Source organism: Marmota monax, unplaced genomic scaffold (genome assembly GCF_021218885.2).
Source record: "Marmota monax isolate L192 unplaced genomic scaffold, Marmota_monax_Labrador192_F-V1.1 WCK01_AAM20220418_F8-fsc00064, whole genome shotgun sequence".
In the NCBI taxonomy this organism is placed as follows: domain Eukaryota; kingdom Metazoa; phylum Chordata; class Mammalia; order Rodentia; family Sciuridae; genus Marmota; species Marmota monax.
Window position 1 is genome coordinate 1,925,798 of NW_026694542.1, and position 17,282 is coordinate 1,943,079.

The following is a 17,282-nucleotide window of genomic DNA, read 5'->3' on the forward strand; positions in this document are numbered from 1 at the left end:
CTTGACATTTCTGTTTTACATGGTGCTTCATAATCTTTATTTGATTTACATCATCTTGTTTACCTGATCTGCCTCTGTGTGATTGAGTGTTCATCAGTGATAGAACTTTTCCATCCCTGTGCTATGCTATGAGGCTGATTCTTGCTCTCAGCATATGAGGGTCTGCCTATGGGGTCATCTGGTCACTTCAGAGGATCCTCTCTTGGTCAGTGTAGGAGAGAAGACAGCCTCCATATGGAAGTGTGGTAGGAGATCACACAGTGAAATGAATCAGAATCAAGGTCTGCAGATTTGTTGCTGAAATGTGTTTGACAGGTCCTGTGACCAAAACAATATTTCCCCCTGGTGGGTGGGAAAGAAATCCATCTATTTCATTCTTTTAATTAAGGGGGAAAATATTATGAAGATAACTCAAGTGAAAATTTGTTAGGTGTATTTTGAAATGGAAATTAGGTGGTTATATATTCATATTCTCTGTGTTCATAGGCATGTTTGCATTAATTACAGGAAATGAATACTAATTTATTATTGCCCCTGCGTACCATCAGTCTAAATTTATTTACATATGAGGTCAATGAAAAATTAGTTGAGTCTTTTTTCTTTTTCTTTCTTTCTTCTTTCTTCTTAAAGTTGCTGTTTAGAACACTCAGGACTGTGTTTTGCTGCAGATTTGTCATGGTTAATGAATGTTGCTGTAGCAGTCAATCATGTACTCTAAATACTGTCACGCTTTTTTTAAAAAGCCTCAGTCATGAGCCATGACAGAAAAATAAACAAATAAATATAAAGCTAAAAAACTCTTTCACTGAGCAGCTACACTATGCAGAATCCCCCGGGAAGGCTAAAGGAGGCCAGAATAAATGATAATATAAGTGCTGTGGACGTCGGGAAGCAAGGATGGTGTATGAACGCGGAGGTTCTGGAGAAAAAACACACACACACACACACACACATACTCGGGTGCACACTCCAGTGGAAAAATTGGCAATATTAGTAGCCTCAAGGTGCAATTTCCTGGAGTAGTGAGATTGACAAGTCAGTACTAAATGCTGTTAATTTAACTAACTTCAGATTAATGGTAGAGTCTGCTATGACTGAAGCCCTCAAACACAGTCTCATTATAGCCTTGCTGGGAAGGTCCTAAATATAGGCATTGACAGTTTAAAACAAATTCGTATACATTTGTGTATTTTTAGACATAGGTTAGGCGTCAGAGTTTGTGTCACAGTTTTCAGGTTGATTAATTGACCCAGTAACTGCACCCTTTACCCACTGCCCCCCTTCTTCTTCCACTCCAAATTATAGAGAAAATGGGGGAATTGTCCTTGTTAAGTTATTCAGTGAGCCTTTTATTGTAAGCCTGATGTTTGAATTGCATGCATGCGTCAACACTTGGGTGATAGACACATGATTTATAAAAATAAATTTTTCTAATACTATGAAATCCCCCCTATTAATTTTTATATCCACAACTGTTATTACTGGTGTGAATTCCAGGTGGCATTTAAGATGGACAGCTTCTCTTGAGCTACGCTGGGTTCCCCTTGACATTTTTCCTGCTTTCACCAGCAGAACACATGTTACTTCTGTACCTTCCTTTTCTCCTAGGCTTTAGACTTGATGCAATTTGAGTTGTGATTGCAAAGGGATTCCACTTTATGATAAAGCTTGCTGTCTCTTCAGATACTTAACAGGGGGATTTGTGGACTTTTACAGCTAGGTTAGCTTCCCAAGATTATTTCTATCCCTGTGCTCCTTAAACAGGGATACTTAAACTTCATCATAATTTCTTGGTAGTAATGATTACTGAAGTAGAGATTCACCTATTGATCCCACAGTATGAGTATTTATGTCTTCCTGGAGTGTTGAATTTTATTTGCAGATTTTGTTGGAAATATCATTTAGAAATAAGAAATGAACATACTTAATGTGGAGAAGAATGGAAAGTGTTTCTAAAAACTGGAGATTTTGTAAAAAGAGAAATTGTATAGAAATCTCCCCCTTTTGGGGGTTCATTCCCCAGGTGTCCTTGAAGCTATACTTACTCGCCTCTGTTGTTGGGGGTAATTGCATAGACAAGTCAGAGAGGCACTGACTAAGTTAGTGGTTTCCAGCCATTTCACAGAGCAAATCTTTATTTTTTCCCCCTATGGATTTTTTAATAGCTTAATAAAACACTCTTTTGAAAGCTTTTTTTTTTTTTTGCCACCAAACCAGCTGACTTACAAAGTAATCATGTTTCTCCCTATTATTAATGACCTATTTTAACTGCCAATAGAAGCATCTGTTCAGATGAGATAATCAACCCAACTGAGTTAATATATTTTAAGCAGAAGCAAATTAATATGATAATTATATTAGAGTGGTAATTTTATCTGGAATAATAGTGTGATAGGGTAGGCTGTTTGACACCTTGGAAATAGTTTTGGGAACCACATTTCTGTTTTTTTGATTCCAGTATGGGAAGCTTTACAATCTCCTTATTTTAAACATGAAGAAACTGAGATCACGGAAGTTGGGATGACTTAAGCCACAATTTTCTTAAAAATCTTAAAGACCTCAGGGAACTTTCTCTAAACCAAATGGAAGATGAACCGACCTATTATATTATAATTTTTCCAGTCACTATTTGGCATGAAATAGATGAACTCATTTTGGCTGGCTGGTTGGACTTACAAAATAGAAAGCTTATGTTTATTTTATAATTGTTTTTCCTGCCATAATTTCATAATTGTTTTTCACTTTCATTTTTTTGCGGGGGAGGGTCCATCCATTCCCTTTCACTTCCACCCACTGGGTATTTCCCTTTGAGCTCAGCACTCTCAAACTTTTTTCAGGGTTTGGCCTTTTCTCTCATTGCAGTTGGTCCCCTGTCCAGCCAAGCAACTGTCCCTCTGAGCAGCTATAGCCAGCACAATAGAGGGTCTGTGGGTGTGTGGTGAGCAGTCCGGCGGGCAAGACCACTCTGCAGCTCCTGAAACAGGCTCCTTGCTATTGTGGTGTTTAATTATCAACAGCGTTTCTACCACCCAATGCTTCTGAGTGGGTATTTGTTATAAGACCTACCCAGCTAATTAACTGCGGGAGGGGTTGGAGGAGGGCTGGGAACTTGGTGTTCAAAGAATACAATTACGGTTACTGTTTAAATCCTGAGATAAATAATGATCAGGGACTGAATGGGTTTTCTTCACCATCAGAATCTAATGTATGGATTGCCAACTACTTACTATTTCTTAATTATACCCTTGCCCTGAAATTGGTGAATTTGGGCCTGGTTGATAATTGCTTAAAACTTGAAAGTATAATGAGGGTAAAATATAAACCAATTTTAATCTTTAATTGAGGATTTTAGGGAACAATTTACTTGGCTTGCTTGAAGAAATGGAAAAAATAGACACATTTGCACATTATTAATGATATGCCATTTTGCAATTTAGTAGCAGCTTTTCTATTATTATTATTAGCATTTTCCTCTTTTATTGATGAGAAAAGGGAAGCACTAATATAATCATTTAACCTCAGTGACAGAAGGATTCTTACAAGCAACTTTAGGTTTGCTAAACCTTAGGTTGCCTAACCCATGGCACCCTTGGCCTTGTCGGATCTTCTTCATGAGGGGACCTCAATGTTCATCAAAGTAGTCTCACCTACTGTCACCCAATTCTGAATTTAAATCCTGAAATCTATTTTCCTATTACTTTTCAAAGTGGAGACAATTCTTAAAATGGCTTTGGCATTTTGTAGATCAAGCACTATGCCTAACAAATACATCATGCTACCAGTTACTCTGCCATATTCAGCCTCAGTATCTCATCTGTAAACTGGCATAATAATGGCACCCATCTCATAAGATGCAATAAATTAATGATAATATTTACATAGAAGGCTCTGAGTGGAGGTTTACATTATTATTATTATACACATTGAGTTTATACTTTTAGAGACACGTAATTATAAATCAGAATACTTTTTTAGGTAACAGTTTGGTATTTTCCATTAAAAATCTCTTGCTTCAGATAAAAATTTTCTATTCTGCTACTACTTAGCAATATAATATATGCTCATAAGTGGTGTCAATTTCAACCCTGTTATTTCAAAGGCAAAAACAAGATCACTTAAGCATAAACCTGTACTGTAAGTCAGTATCCCCTTGGCAGCCAAGAAGAGCAGTTAATAAAATTTATCCTTGCTGATCATAAGCGTAATACAACTTTACAACTGACTTGGTTTAAGGTAGGAATATCAAAAGAAGTAAAGTATTAGGTATACTAATGATTAAATTATGTTAAATTAAGAAAACCTTATAGAAGAAACATGCAAAATCTAAGTAGCAATTTTATCTATCCTGATAAGGTTCAGAACTCAAAGCCTTGGCTTCACTTAGGTCTCAACCTGTTGTCTTGTTTTAGGGTTTTCCCAAGAGAATATGGTTCCAAGAAGGTTTTAGAGATCCGGAGAGTAAATGTTTCATTTTCATTGCTATGGAGCTTTCTTCTAAAACTCAATACACCTGGACATGGGCTTTGAAATACCATTCCCCTCTTCTTTCTAGCAGAACACGGATTCACAAAGTCCCTATTAGATAAATTAGGATGTAACTAGTGATTCCTCAGGAAGGCGATACTGATGACACAGAGGGGGACTTCCTGCCCAGGTCTCATCAAACTCAAAAGGGAAGCACACATCTTCTCAAAAACAGACATGGAAAAACACTTAAGAGAATTGTTTAGGAAACCCAAAGCAGATTACTCAATGGTATCATGTGGGGGTTAAGTATGAAACATGACAACCATATCTTCTGCCAATATTTTCAGCACAGTCTATGGACATATAGTGTGAACCCTATCATTTAAAATTTCCTGGTGATGTTTAGGGGAAAAAAAAGAGAAATATGTGAAATTAGCTTTAATAATGTATTTTGGTTAATATATCCAAAATGTTGTCATTTCAACATGTAATCAATGTAAAAATTATTATTTAGGTACTTTATATTTTTTTGAACTGAGCCTTTGAATGCCAGTATAAATTTTATATTTAGAACAAATTTCAATTTGGAGTAGACATGTTTCTTTTTAATTTTATTTCATAGTAAACGAACAATTTGTAATTGTATCGATGGATACAAAGTGATGATACAATGTGGAATGATTAAATCCAGCTAATTGACTTAGCCATTGTCTGAAATGCTTGTTTTTTTTTTTTGATGAGATTATTTGAAATGTACTATATCTTTTTTAAAAACATTTTTTAAATTGTAAATGGATATATCTACTTATTTATTTTTACTTGGTGCTGAGGATCGAACCCAGTGCCTCACTCGTGCGAGACAAGCGTTCCACCACTGAGCCCCAGCCCCAGCCCCAGCCCTGAAATGTACTATTTAGAAATTTAAAAATGTACAATGCAATGTTAACTATATTCACCACCCTATGCAATAGATTGAAAAATAATTCTTCTAACAGATTTTATATTCTTTGACCATCATTTCTCCTTTTTCCTCACCTCACCCTAAATTTCTCTAGCCACTATTCTGCTCTGTTTTGATGAGTTTGATTATTTTATATTGCTCATATAAATGAGATAAAGCAGTATTTGTCTTTTTGTTCTGGTTTATTTACTTAGTACAATAATTTGCCAGTTACATAAATATTGTCACAAATGACAGAGTTTCCTTCTTTGTAGAGGCAGATTAGTATTCCATGTATATATGTATATATATGTTTATATGCCAATGTTTTCATCTCTTAATTTGTTTCTGATGGACACTTAGGTTGGTTCTATAACTTAGCTAATGTAAATAATAGTGTAATAAACATGGGACTGCAGAAATGTCTTTGACAAACAGATTTAAAATCTTTTGGGTAAATTCCCAGAAGTGGGATTGTTGGATCATATGTTAATTTAATTAATTAATTAATTAATTATGCTAAGGATCAAACCCAGGGTCTAAACACACACTCTCCCACTGAGCTACATCTCTAGCACTATTTTTAATTTTTTGAGGAAACTTTGTATAGTTTTCCACAATGGCTGCACTGATTTATATCCCTGTCAATAATGTACAAGGGTTTCCTTTTCTTCACATCTCCAGCAGTGCTTGCTTATTTATTTATTTATTTATTTATGTCTTTTTGAAGGTAGCAATTCTGACAAGGTATGAGATATCTCATTGAGATTCTAATTTGCATTTTAAAAAAAATTTAATTTTTTTTTCTGCTATTGAGCTGATTGAGTTTCTTATATATTTTGGATATTAAACCCTTATTAGATGTATAATTTGCAAATATCTCCCATTCCATTGATGATATCTCTTCACTGTTAATTGTTTCCTTTGATATGCAGAAACTTTTAGTTTGATGTAGTCCCATTTTGTATTTTTAATTTTGCTGCCTACTCTTTTGGGGCCAAATTAATTGTCCTGATCAAGATCATGCAGTATTTCCACTATGTTTTCCTCTACTAGTTTATTGTTTATGGTTTTACATTTCAGTATTTAATACATTTTGCATTGACTTTGTGCATGGTTCAATTTCACTCTTCTGCTGAGAGCCTGCCTCCAAAGGGGTACCCAGTGACCTCTATCTACTGGTGTTTATACCCTTATGTGTTTCACTCCTGCAAGTCTGTGTGATCCAAAACCCACTGAAATGATAGAATTCCACTCCTGAGATTGGGTTATAAAAGATACTGCTCTCACCTTGGTTGCTCTCTTCCTTTTTTCTTTCTCAGATCTCTGTTTCTTAGATCTGTTGAAAGCTGACTGCCATGCCATACAACAGTCATAAGGAGACACCCATATAGTGGGGAATGTGGGCCCCTTGCCAGTTGCTGCTCTGTGTAAGTGTGGAAGTAGATCCTCCAGCTCCATCAGACCTAGTGATGACAGCAATCCCCTGGGCTACCTGAGCCAGAGCCACCTGCTGAATCCATTTCCACATTTCTGACCCACATAAACTGTGTGAGGGAGATGTTTGTCACCCTCAACTCCTACATTTTTGGATAATTCATTACACAACAATATAAAACTAATATACATGGACATATTAATTATCATCTTCATTTTATAAATGAATGGAGGCACAGGAGTTTAAGGAATTTTCTCATTGCTACAAATATCAGATATGGAATTTGAAGCCCAAACTCCCTGAGTTCAGAAATTTAATTTTTAGACCTTGCAAAAGATGAAATTTAAAAATTTCACTCCCAATTTTTTTTCTGTTGTTGTTGGTGATGGTGGGGGGGGTGTATGTGTGTGTTTTGAAACTCATGGGGGAAAGTCCGGATACCTTCCAAACTGATATCAGCAATTATGTTGGGGGAGTTTAGGGATGGACACTAGTTCCTAAGTGTATACCTGTGTATGTACGGAGAAGTGGATTAGGCATTCAATGACATCTTTTAACTTCATCTGTAATGTCTTCATTTTTGACAAGGAGAATATATTCTGTGTTGTGTGTATGTGTGTATATATATATATATATATATATATATATATATATATATATATATAATAAAAAAATTAAAGACAGATGAAAGAAAAGACAACTATCAAAAAAAGGAAATCCTGCCATTTGTAACAACATGAATGAACCTGAAGGACATTATGCAGTGAACTAAGCCAGACACAGAAAGACAAATACCACAGGATCACATGTAATATAGTATCTAAAAATGCTAAATTCAAGGCAATAGGGCATAGAATGGTGGTTGCCAGCCACTGGAGGGAAATGTGAGGATTAGTTAGTAAAGTAATCCCGAAATAAGAAATAATGGATTCATATCCCTAAAGAGAATAGTAGCCTTGGGATTTGCTCAGTTCAATTAAACAAATATTGCCCACTGTTGACCGGGGATAAAATGATGAATGAGACAGACAGGCCCTACTCTTGATGGAGTTTACATTCTAATGCAGGGAAGGCAGAAAATAAACAAATAAAAACACTGGGGAAAACAGTGATGAGTGCTATGCTAGAAAATTATAATAGAATGATGTGATTCAGATGTTGGACTTGATGGTCAGAAAAAACCTATCTTGAAAATACCATATTTGAGCTGAAACATAAATGTTAAGGAGTTGACCATGTAATAGTCAAGATTAAAAACCTCAAGGTAGAGGGGACAGCTAGTGCAAAGGCCCTGTGATAGAATGGCTTACCCATGTTGAAGGAACATAAAAGTGGTTGGTGTGGGTGAGTGGCATACAACAAGAGATGTGGCTCGAGGAACAGATTGGTAAATCAGGGTGAGGTTTATATCCCAGTTTTAATAAAGCCAATAAAAATATCTGGGACTTATTCTTGAGACCTGCTTAAGGCTCATTCTTTACGTGTCCTCAATGGTTACCAATCTCTGTCCTTTGAGGGTGGATTTGGTTTCAGGAAACCTCTCAACGTCATCTGAGGCCCAGACGGGTGAACATGAAGAGTGATGACTTTGGGCAATGCTGTTTTGGAACAAAAATCAGGTGTGTAAGCAGTGAGTCTGACTTTCTTATGAACAGACTCTGAGGACAATTCCTAAAGTGTTTGGAGCAATGGCAGCATTGTTGGATGGAGTGTGGGGTCTCCCGGGAGGACCATATTGAAGGATAACATTCGCTTGGGTTTTAGACTTTCTGCTGTGTTTGTTTACACAAAGCCAGCCTCATTAGTTTATAGTCACACCTTTTAGACATGGCCTGAACCAGTCCCAGAACTAACACAAGCCCCCAGCTACTGCAGGAGTGAGGGGTGCATCCTGACCAGCCTGCCAAGATTGTAATGCTGGTGTCCACACCATCCCTGGATGACAGCTGCTCTACAGTCACATTTTATGAAGTAACTGAACATAAGGAATTCTAGGTGACACTTCCTGTTTCCACAGGCAGCATCAAGAGAGATGGTGAGAGAGAAGAGCTCACTGAGACATGCAGTGGGAGGTAAGGGGGTCTGGAGAGACAAGAGAACTCACTAAGGGAAAGGTCAGGTCTAAGGTGGAGGAGTACTTAGCTATTCTCACAGGTCTGTGTTAACACTGTCAAAATGCAAACACCAGGCTTCATTGAAAACCCCCAGCAGTAACTGGAATACCCCAGCAGCAGGCAAGAGTGCCTCCAATTCTAAATTACTAGATGACTTCCAGGCATTTCCCCATGCACTGTGTATATGTATGTATGTCAATTGCACACACATGTGTGGACATACATACACAGAACTCAGTATCTGTGATTCCCAGCAAAATAAGATGGGCTACTACAAAGACTGAGGTTTCACCTGAGATTTTCTGAGAATCCACTATGTCCTAGGTACTAGGATCCAAGGATAAGATCAAACACACATGAGTGACCAGATTCATAAATGGTAGACACCCAGAGGAGCTAGTTTCTTTAGTGTTTCTAAGACCTTACTGATGCCAAACCAATGGCAGCCTCAGAAAGGCAAGGCCCTCATTGATAATTTAGCAATTCTGCCTGGAGACTGTTGAACTGTGATTGCAGGGTAGGGGCAAAATATGAGTTAGTTAGAAAAAGGGAGGAGTGTGTGACTGGGGGTTTTTATACAGAGATATATTGATTTTCTCAAATAGCAGCTGTTCAATTGATCATGAATCATAGTGACTGGGAAATCCTCAGTGGCATAGCTGCAGGTGTCTTGTGATCCCTTCTTTCAGATTCTGTGCCTGTTTCCTAGGCTCAGCACCACAGTCTGCAGGGTAGTACTTGGGATTCTACTTCAATAATGGCTGATGTTTGCTTCTGTGGATATGAGTATTACAGTAGTCAGCTCCCCATTCCTGGTTTCACTTTCCACAATTTCAGTTACCCTTGGCCAAGTGTAGTCCAAAGATATCAAATGAAAAATTCCAGAAGTAATTCATAAGTTTTAAATTACATGTTGTTCTGAGTAGTGTGATAAAATCTCATACTGTCCTGCTCTATACCACCAGAATGAGAATCATCTCTTTGCCTATTGTATCCATGCTGTATACACTACCCACCTGTTAGTCACTTTGTAATGGTCTTAGTAATCAGATCAGTTGTCATGATACTGCAGTACTTTTGTTCTAGTAACCCTTATTTTACTTAATAATTATCCCAAAATACAATAGTAATGATGTTTTATCATTATAATTGTTTTACTTTATTTTATAATTGTTTTATTTTGTTATTGTTGTTGCTAATCTGTTACTGTGCCTAACTCATACATTAAACTTTATTATAGGTATGTGTGTATAGGAAAGAGAGTTTGTATAGGGGTTGATGCTATCTGTAGTTCGAAGCATCCACTAAGGGTCTTGGAACATATCCTCTGGATAATGAGGGATGGCTGTACTTTGTGTTACTTGCTTGCAGGTGGGAGGAACTGAAGACAGTTACTGGATAAAGATAGCAAATTCATCTAACCATTGGGCTGGGGTTCTATATATAACCTCAGAGGAATATGCAGCTGTGGATGGCAGCTTCTTGGGCTTTTCTTATGAGTAAGGAAATGTGCCTGGTTGAGTATAAAGCCATGTTTGTAAAGAATACCTCCATCTAGCTCTGTGATCTAGGGGCTAAAGGCAGGTCTGACCAGTGGCTTTGGAAGTAAATCCCTAAACCAAACTGTGTCATTGTGATTCTTTTTACAGAGGACTTTCTTCTGAATTGTGTTAGGATCCTTGGTTGGCATAGTGAAAAGAGTATAGGGCTAGTTTTCAGAATGAAATGCATAGGGGAAGTAAGTAAATAAAATTAGCTATATTAGAAACCATTTTCTCTGTTTTGAAATATTTGATAGTCATTAGAGGAGCAGATGGAGAACCAGGGAAGAAAGGAACTGAACATCTCTTGTATAACAGTGAATTTGCTAAAGCTTTTCTACAAATACCAAAGCACTGGGTACAGATGACCTGGGTTCAAATCATGACTCCACCACCTGTTAGCTTCTTTATGTTAGGTAAACTATTTAACTTTTTTTTATTCTATTATTTTTTGCTGGTAAAATTAGAAAAACAACTCCTACCTCACAAGCCAGTTGCGGAGATCAGGTAAGAAGATGTAGACAAAAGCATTTTTTTTTTCTGTGTGTAAAAACAGTATAAGAACTCAAGGTCTCATTGTTGTTTTTCTTATATCCTGTTTCTCCCACTTCTTGGGAATGGCTTGTAGCAGGTGTTTGCTTATAACATTGTGGCTGTTTTTTCTCTTGGGCAAGCTCATACTCATGAACAGAAGCAATTCTATTTCTTTTGGACTTGGTATAGAAAGTATCAAAACTGGGCTGGGGTTGTGGCTCTGCGGTAGAGCACTCGCCTAGCACATGCAAGGCCCTGGGTTCGATTCTCAACACCACATAAAAATAAATAAATAAAGATATTGTGTCCAACTAAAAAATAAATATTTTTTTAAAAAGAAAGTATCAAAACTCCCCAAAACAGTGTGTTCTTCTATCCTGTTAATCTCCAACACAAATGGCACCTCAGTTACAGAACAGAACAAAGAAATGCACCATAGGATTTTAGGGAACATCACACAGGGAAAGATGTGGGCTTCTAGTAGCCACTGCCCTCCATACTGGTTACCTAGAAAGTCAGTGAGTTTGTGTAGGATCCCAGGTATTGACATCCCACAGATGGGGACTTGAGTCCCTGACATCCCTGTTTGTTGCTAGATGTGTGACCTTTGCTCAGTCACATAACCTGCAAGAATCACAGATTTCTTATCTTCAAAATTGAATTGAGATATCATAATGATGGGTAAATGTAAACACCAGAGATACTGTGTATGCAGACTTCATAGGCTCTCAATCAATATTCCTTTGCCATTTTTTTTTTTACACATGTGTCAGTCTATGTGTGGTATTATCTCTTTGACTTCTTGGGTGGTCCTGGTGACTTAGGTGTCATATTTCATAGCTGAAGCCTGGGCTTATCTCTCACTCTCTGTCCTTTGCAACTTTGTAATGATAATGTGCTTATCTTCCCAGAGAAAATAGGGACCTTTTGAACAACTTTGCTTTTGGCTTAACTAGATAGTTATTCCTCAAGTTCAGTTATGGAGGTTCATTTATGCACATGGGGGCTTTGGGAGGTTAGAAGTCTTACTGTTCTCAGGGAAAAATGCAGAATTCGCCACAGTGTCTCAGGTAAGTAGGACTAATGTTTCATCCAACCCAGTGCAGGACGGCTGAGGCAACTTCTGGATGAATAGTCCCCTTGTTCCTATAGAATGGGGCTAAGTCTGCTTTCTCCATGGTCAGACCTTCTGATTCTCTCTCCATCCCTCTCTCACTGAGTCTCCAGGACAGACATTATTGCCAAATGAATCAGAAGGCAACAAAAGTGACCTTTTGATTTATTCCATCCTAATTTGCCATCCCTCCAAAACCTCTAGTTTCACCAGAAAAGGAGCAGCACTTTGACTATGGAGTGCTTTTGAGGAGCCCAAATACTATTGAACCCAAATCCTCACTCTCTCTGACATGGATGTGGTAAGCTTAACATTTTTCAAATAAAGAATTTTCTGATATAAGGATCTGCCTCCATATCCAGTCTTTGGGTAGTAGTGGTTTATGAAATGTAGGAGTAGAGATGTGTTCTCAAATTATATAGTCATTTACTTCTCTTTCAGCCTTTTGGGTCTCCCTACTTGGAAATAAGTGAAGCAGTATTAAAGAAACTAACAGTTTGAAGTGTTTACTTTTTTTCTTTTAGGAAACATAAAAAACAGTGGCAGAGAGCCACTGTGGTCATTAGGTCAGAGAGTTTGCACCAAAGAGAATGTGAGTATCTATCCCAAAATGTTGTTTTGAGGATTAAAGGAGTCAATACATGTAAAGAACTCAGAATAGTGCCTGGCACAGACTGATGCTATATGGTATTACCTGTACAATTCTGGGCAGGGTCTGCCACTGGCCCCTGAGCAGCTGCCTCTGCAGTTACTATCACAGATTCTACTTGGAAGCAGATTCAGAAAGAAGCCAGTCACAAAAGGCCATGAGGTTTCTTTTGGGAATGATGAAGTTCTAAAACTGACTGTGGTGATGTCTTCATGACTGTGCATATTCTAAAGATAATCAAATTAAACAGATGAATTATATGATGTGAGGATTATATCTTAATAAAGCATATATATGTATGTGCTTATTATAACATAATATTATTATACATATATAATATCTTAATAAATCATGTGTGTGTGTTTAGAATTCTGCCACTGGCCAACATCATGATCCTATTAGTCAAAGAAACCAGTGTCTGTCTACCTCTCTGTTACAATAGCCTCTTAACTGGTCTTACCATTCACAGCATCCTTGCCACTGTACTGACTCTAGCACCACTGTGATCTTTTCATGGACAGCAGACTATGGCATATACCTGCCTAAACTGCTCCACCACCTTCTTATCCCATTCAGTCATCAGTGTGAAACATTTTAGCATGGTCTCAAGGACCTGCTCAGTCGGGTCCTAGTGACTTCTTCCTTGGCCACTATGTTCCCATTTGATACTTTGCTAGCTCCTTTGGCCTTCTTATTCTTGCAATACATTGATCTCATCCCTGCCTGCTCAGCATCTTTCTATTTTCTACACAATATGCCCAGAATTTGACCCCCACATCTTTTCATGGATAGTTTCTTTATATTATCTAGGACTTAACTAAAATATCATCAAACCAGAAAAGCTTTCCTTGTGTAAAAAGTTTAATATGGTCTCCTCCCATCAATCTCTAGCCACTCATTAAAATTTTTTTCATGGGCTGGGGATGTGGCTCAAGCAGTAGCGCGCTCGCCTGGCACGCGTGTGGCCCGGGTTCGATCCTCAGCCCCACATACAAACAAAGATGTTGTGTCCGCCGAGAACTAAAAAAATAAATATTAAATTTTTTTTTCATGGAATTTATCACTCTTTGAATTTACATTTTATCTATTTACATGCTTTTTGGAAGTCTCCTCCATTAGGAGGAGACAGTTTTTCTCTTTTACTACTGTACTCTTAGTACCTAGAACAGTTCCCCGCACTCATTGCTTGTTGAATGAATGAATGAAGCCACAACATTAACTGTAGATACAGAAACAGAAACACATACGTACTCATTTTTTTAAAATATGTGTGTCTCCTACTCTGCATCATCTTTGGAAGTATCTTACATACTTGAAAGCTTGGGATAAAATTCTTTTATCCCTTTTCAATATCATTCATCATATTGAATTAAAATGCAATTAAATGCTTAGACTGAAAAACACAATTGCTCTTTGCCTGAAAGTCCAGAAAATTTGTAAAGGGTTTCAGAGCCTTTGAGTAGGCAACCATTCTTACTTGGAAGATCAGCAATGGTTATTTCAGTAGTTTAAAGCAGAGATCTAGCTCTACTAGTAGGCAATTCTATTCTCAGGCTTACTTACAGTGTGGACTTTCTCTAGCTCCTGTCCTCAGAAGAATCCTAGCAATGGGCACATTGTTTGTCATGATGGCAATATCCAGGGGCGTTAGTCCCTCACTGTTAGGCGTGTTGAGGTCTAGCTCTTCTGGTGTGTACTGGTACAGGAGGAGCTGCACAGCATCAATGTCTTGCTGCTCAACTGCTTCAAACATGGCTTCGTTGCCCTGGAAATTCTGGAGAAGAGTGAAAGCAGGTTAGTATAGTTTGCTAGACCAGTGTGTCTTTGTGGCATAGCTATACTGAACTTTAAAGATTGCTTCAGGGACTATGTGCCCACTTATATACAGATAGTTGCATAACCAAGATTAATCCTAAGGTCTACCAAGTAAACACTGGATTGGACCTGCCTGTCTTCCTTCCTTCCTTCCTTCCTTCCTTCCTTCCTTCCTTCCTTCCTTTCTTTCTATTTGCTTTTTAGATACACATGACAGTACAATGTATTTTGACAAATTATTATACATACATGGAGTATAAGTTATTCTAATTAGGATCCCATTCTTGTGGTCTTTGCTTACTTTCCAATGGGCATTGAACAGATATTATAAGTAGATGAACTGAGAAAATACTGCACTGTATAGCAGTGCTAGTTTGTAAGTAAGCACAAAATAAACATCTTAAACCAATTCTCTGTGGAAAGAATAATGTTTGATAGGTCATTAAAAGATGTTCTTGTGAAGAAAGTAGCATATAGTCAAATAAATATGGTAAACATTAGGTTAAACTAAGTCACTCAATTATTGACTGTAGGATATCTGATGTCAATTATTTTTACATGTGTTTTATTGTATTTAGCTCTACCTACACCTGGAATAGTGTGCTATAGAACACAGGTTGGGGAATGCTGGCATAGATAATGTTAGCACATGTAGTTTAATCAGGGCTGGTTTGATATGGAGAGTACAGTTTCTTTCAAGCTCATCCCCTTCCTCTCCATCTGCAAGTTTTATCATCCTTTGTCTTGACTTGTGGCAGTGACCTATCTGCTGCTACTCTTGGTCTCCTGTACTGTCACAAGAATAATCTTCCTAAAATATACATATTTTAGTAAATTTTTGGTCATTGTAACCAAAAGTCCTGAAAAGAATAATGTAGAGGAGGAGAAGTTTATTTGGGGCTCATGGTTTCAGTCAATAGATGGCCAACTCCGTTGCTTTGGGCCCAAGGTGAGCAGAACATCATAGTGGAAGGGTATGGTGGAGGAATGCGGCTCCAGACGTGGCAACAAGGAAACAGAGAGAATTCTTTTCATCAGGGACAAAATATATTCCCAAAGACATACCACCAGTGACATACCTCCTCTAGATAAGCTATACCTTGCCTGCCTACCATTACTGCTTAGTTAATCCATTCAAATGGATCAATACGCAGATTGGGTCACAATCTATTTCTCATAATCTAATCATTTCACCTCTGAAAATTCTTGCATTGTCTCACATGTGAACATTTGGGGGGATCCTCTTATCTGAACCATAATAATACATACTGCATGTCACTTCTCTGTTTATAGATCACTAAGCACTTCCCAGTGCCTACGAGCTGATGCCCCTATTCCTAGCCTCTTGGTCTCTAATTCCATACTTTCTTAACCTGGAGCCCCAACCATTGGACACCTGGCATTTCTGAGCCCTGTGGTGAGGGGTACAAGTGGCAATGTCCAGGGAGGGTTTCAGGGACTCTGTAACTAACTGGGGACCTGAGAGGGCCAGAATGAAATAAACAAGCCAGCTACAGAAAAAGATATCTATGGACAATATGGTTCTTTCAAAGGATTAGCAATGAAGAAGTGCTCTGGAATTCTCTTACATCATTTCTGCAGCTCATAGGAAGAGACCAACACATACACTACTTACATATTTATCTGGTATCTGCTCCAAGAGTTGCTTGGTCTTTAAAATGTTGAAATACCATTGATCTTGACCTAGCACCATAGTTGCCTGATTAGCATGTGGAAGATCTGTGGTGACCAAATGTTTAGATGGGCAGTTTTTATTTTTAAAAAGTTTTATTAAAAATTGATTGTCTCAAAGACTGCTGGTTGGCTTTAACTGAGTACACCCCACAAAATGGAAACTAAGGAAAATATGAAGTGATTATGCAAATACTCATTTTGACAGTGGGAACCCAGGGAATAGAGCTATTTTTGTATGCAGTTCTCTTTGCTATAGAATAGCTGCTGAGTGAAAAATGTTTTGTCCACAATCTGCTAAACTGAAAGGTCCCTGATGCTTGGGCTGCAACTTAACCACAGCCAAACCCTCCCAGAAGATGAGTTAGAAACAAGAAAATGTATTAGAAAACAAATGAGTTCAAAGTTAAAATGCTGCCCTGTCCATAGTGTGTATTTGTTTTTGATTCTTAGTATTTCTGATTTCTCATGATCCATATTTACCCTCATTCTTTAGTCATTTCCTGCTCTATGCTTTTGTTGGAAAATTCTAACTTGCTTCTATCTGGAAAGGTCAGGACTCACTTCTGTTTTAAGTTCAAACAAATGGAGCCATTATAACCTTGCAAAAATACCTGTGTTGAACATGTGCATGTTATGCGCTCAGATTTTACTGAGGGCCGATATAGAAGACTACCATATGAGAACATCTACGGTATTGCCAATACTTCTCTTTGCTATTTGTTGTCACCTAGTTTACTATGACATCTATGCAGGCCAGATGACGTAGCAGCAGGAAAATACTCATTTCTCTTGATGGACTGATAACACTTTCAGTTATCAGCTAATGGGATGCCAAAACCAGTTCTGTTTCCTTTTCTGCTTTCACTGCCTGAGAACTCAAAGATAAGTGTCATAATAAATTTCATGTAGTCTATTTGCCTAGGTTTTTGGTATGTGTGTTTCTCTTTTCATGCTCATATATTTTCTTTCTTTTTA

At 37.7% G+C, this 17,282-nt stretch overlaps 1 protein-coding gene across 2 annotated transcripts in view; it reads right to left on the reverse strand.

Annotated features, from left to right (window-relative positions):
- Ankfn1 (ankyrin repeat and fibronectin type III domain containing 1) overlaps window positions 1–17,282 on the reverse strand; it is a 347,331-nt gene that overhangs the window by 124,827 nt on the left and 205,222 nt on the right. For both annotated transcript variants that reach the window (XM_046420653.2, XM_058571493.1), the window contains one exon: window positions 14,361–14,571. In XM_046420653.2, the coding sequence (XP_046276609.1) occupies window positions 14,361–14,571 (211 nt within the window). The remainder of the gene's footprint in view (window positions 1–14,360; window positions 14,572–17,282) is intronic.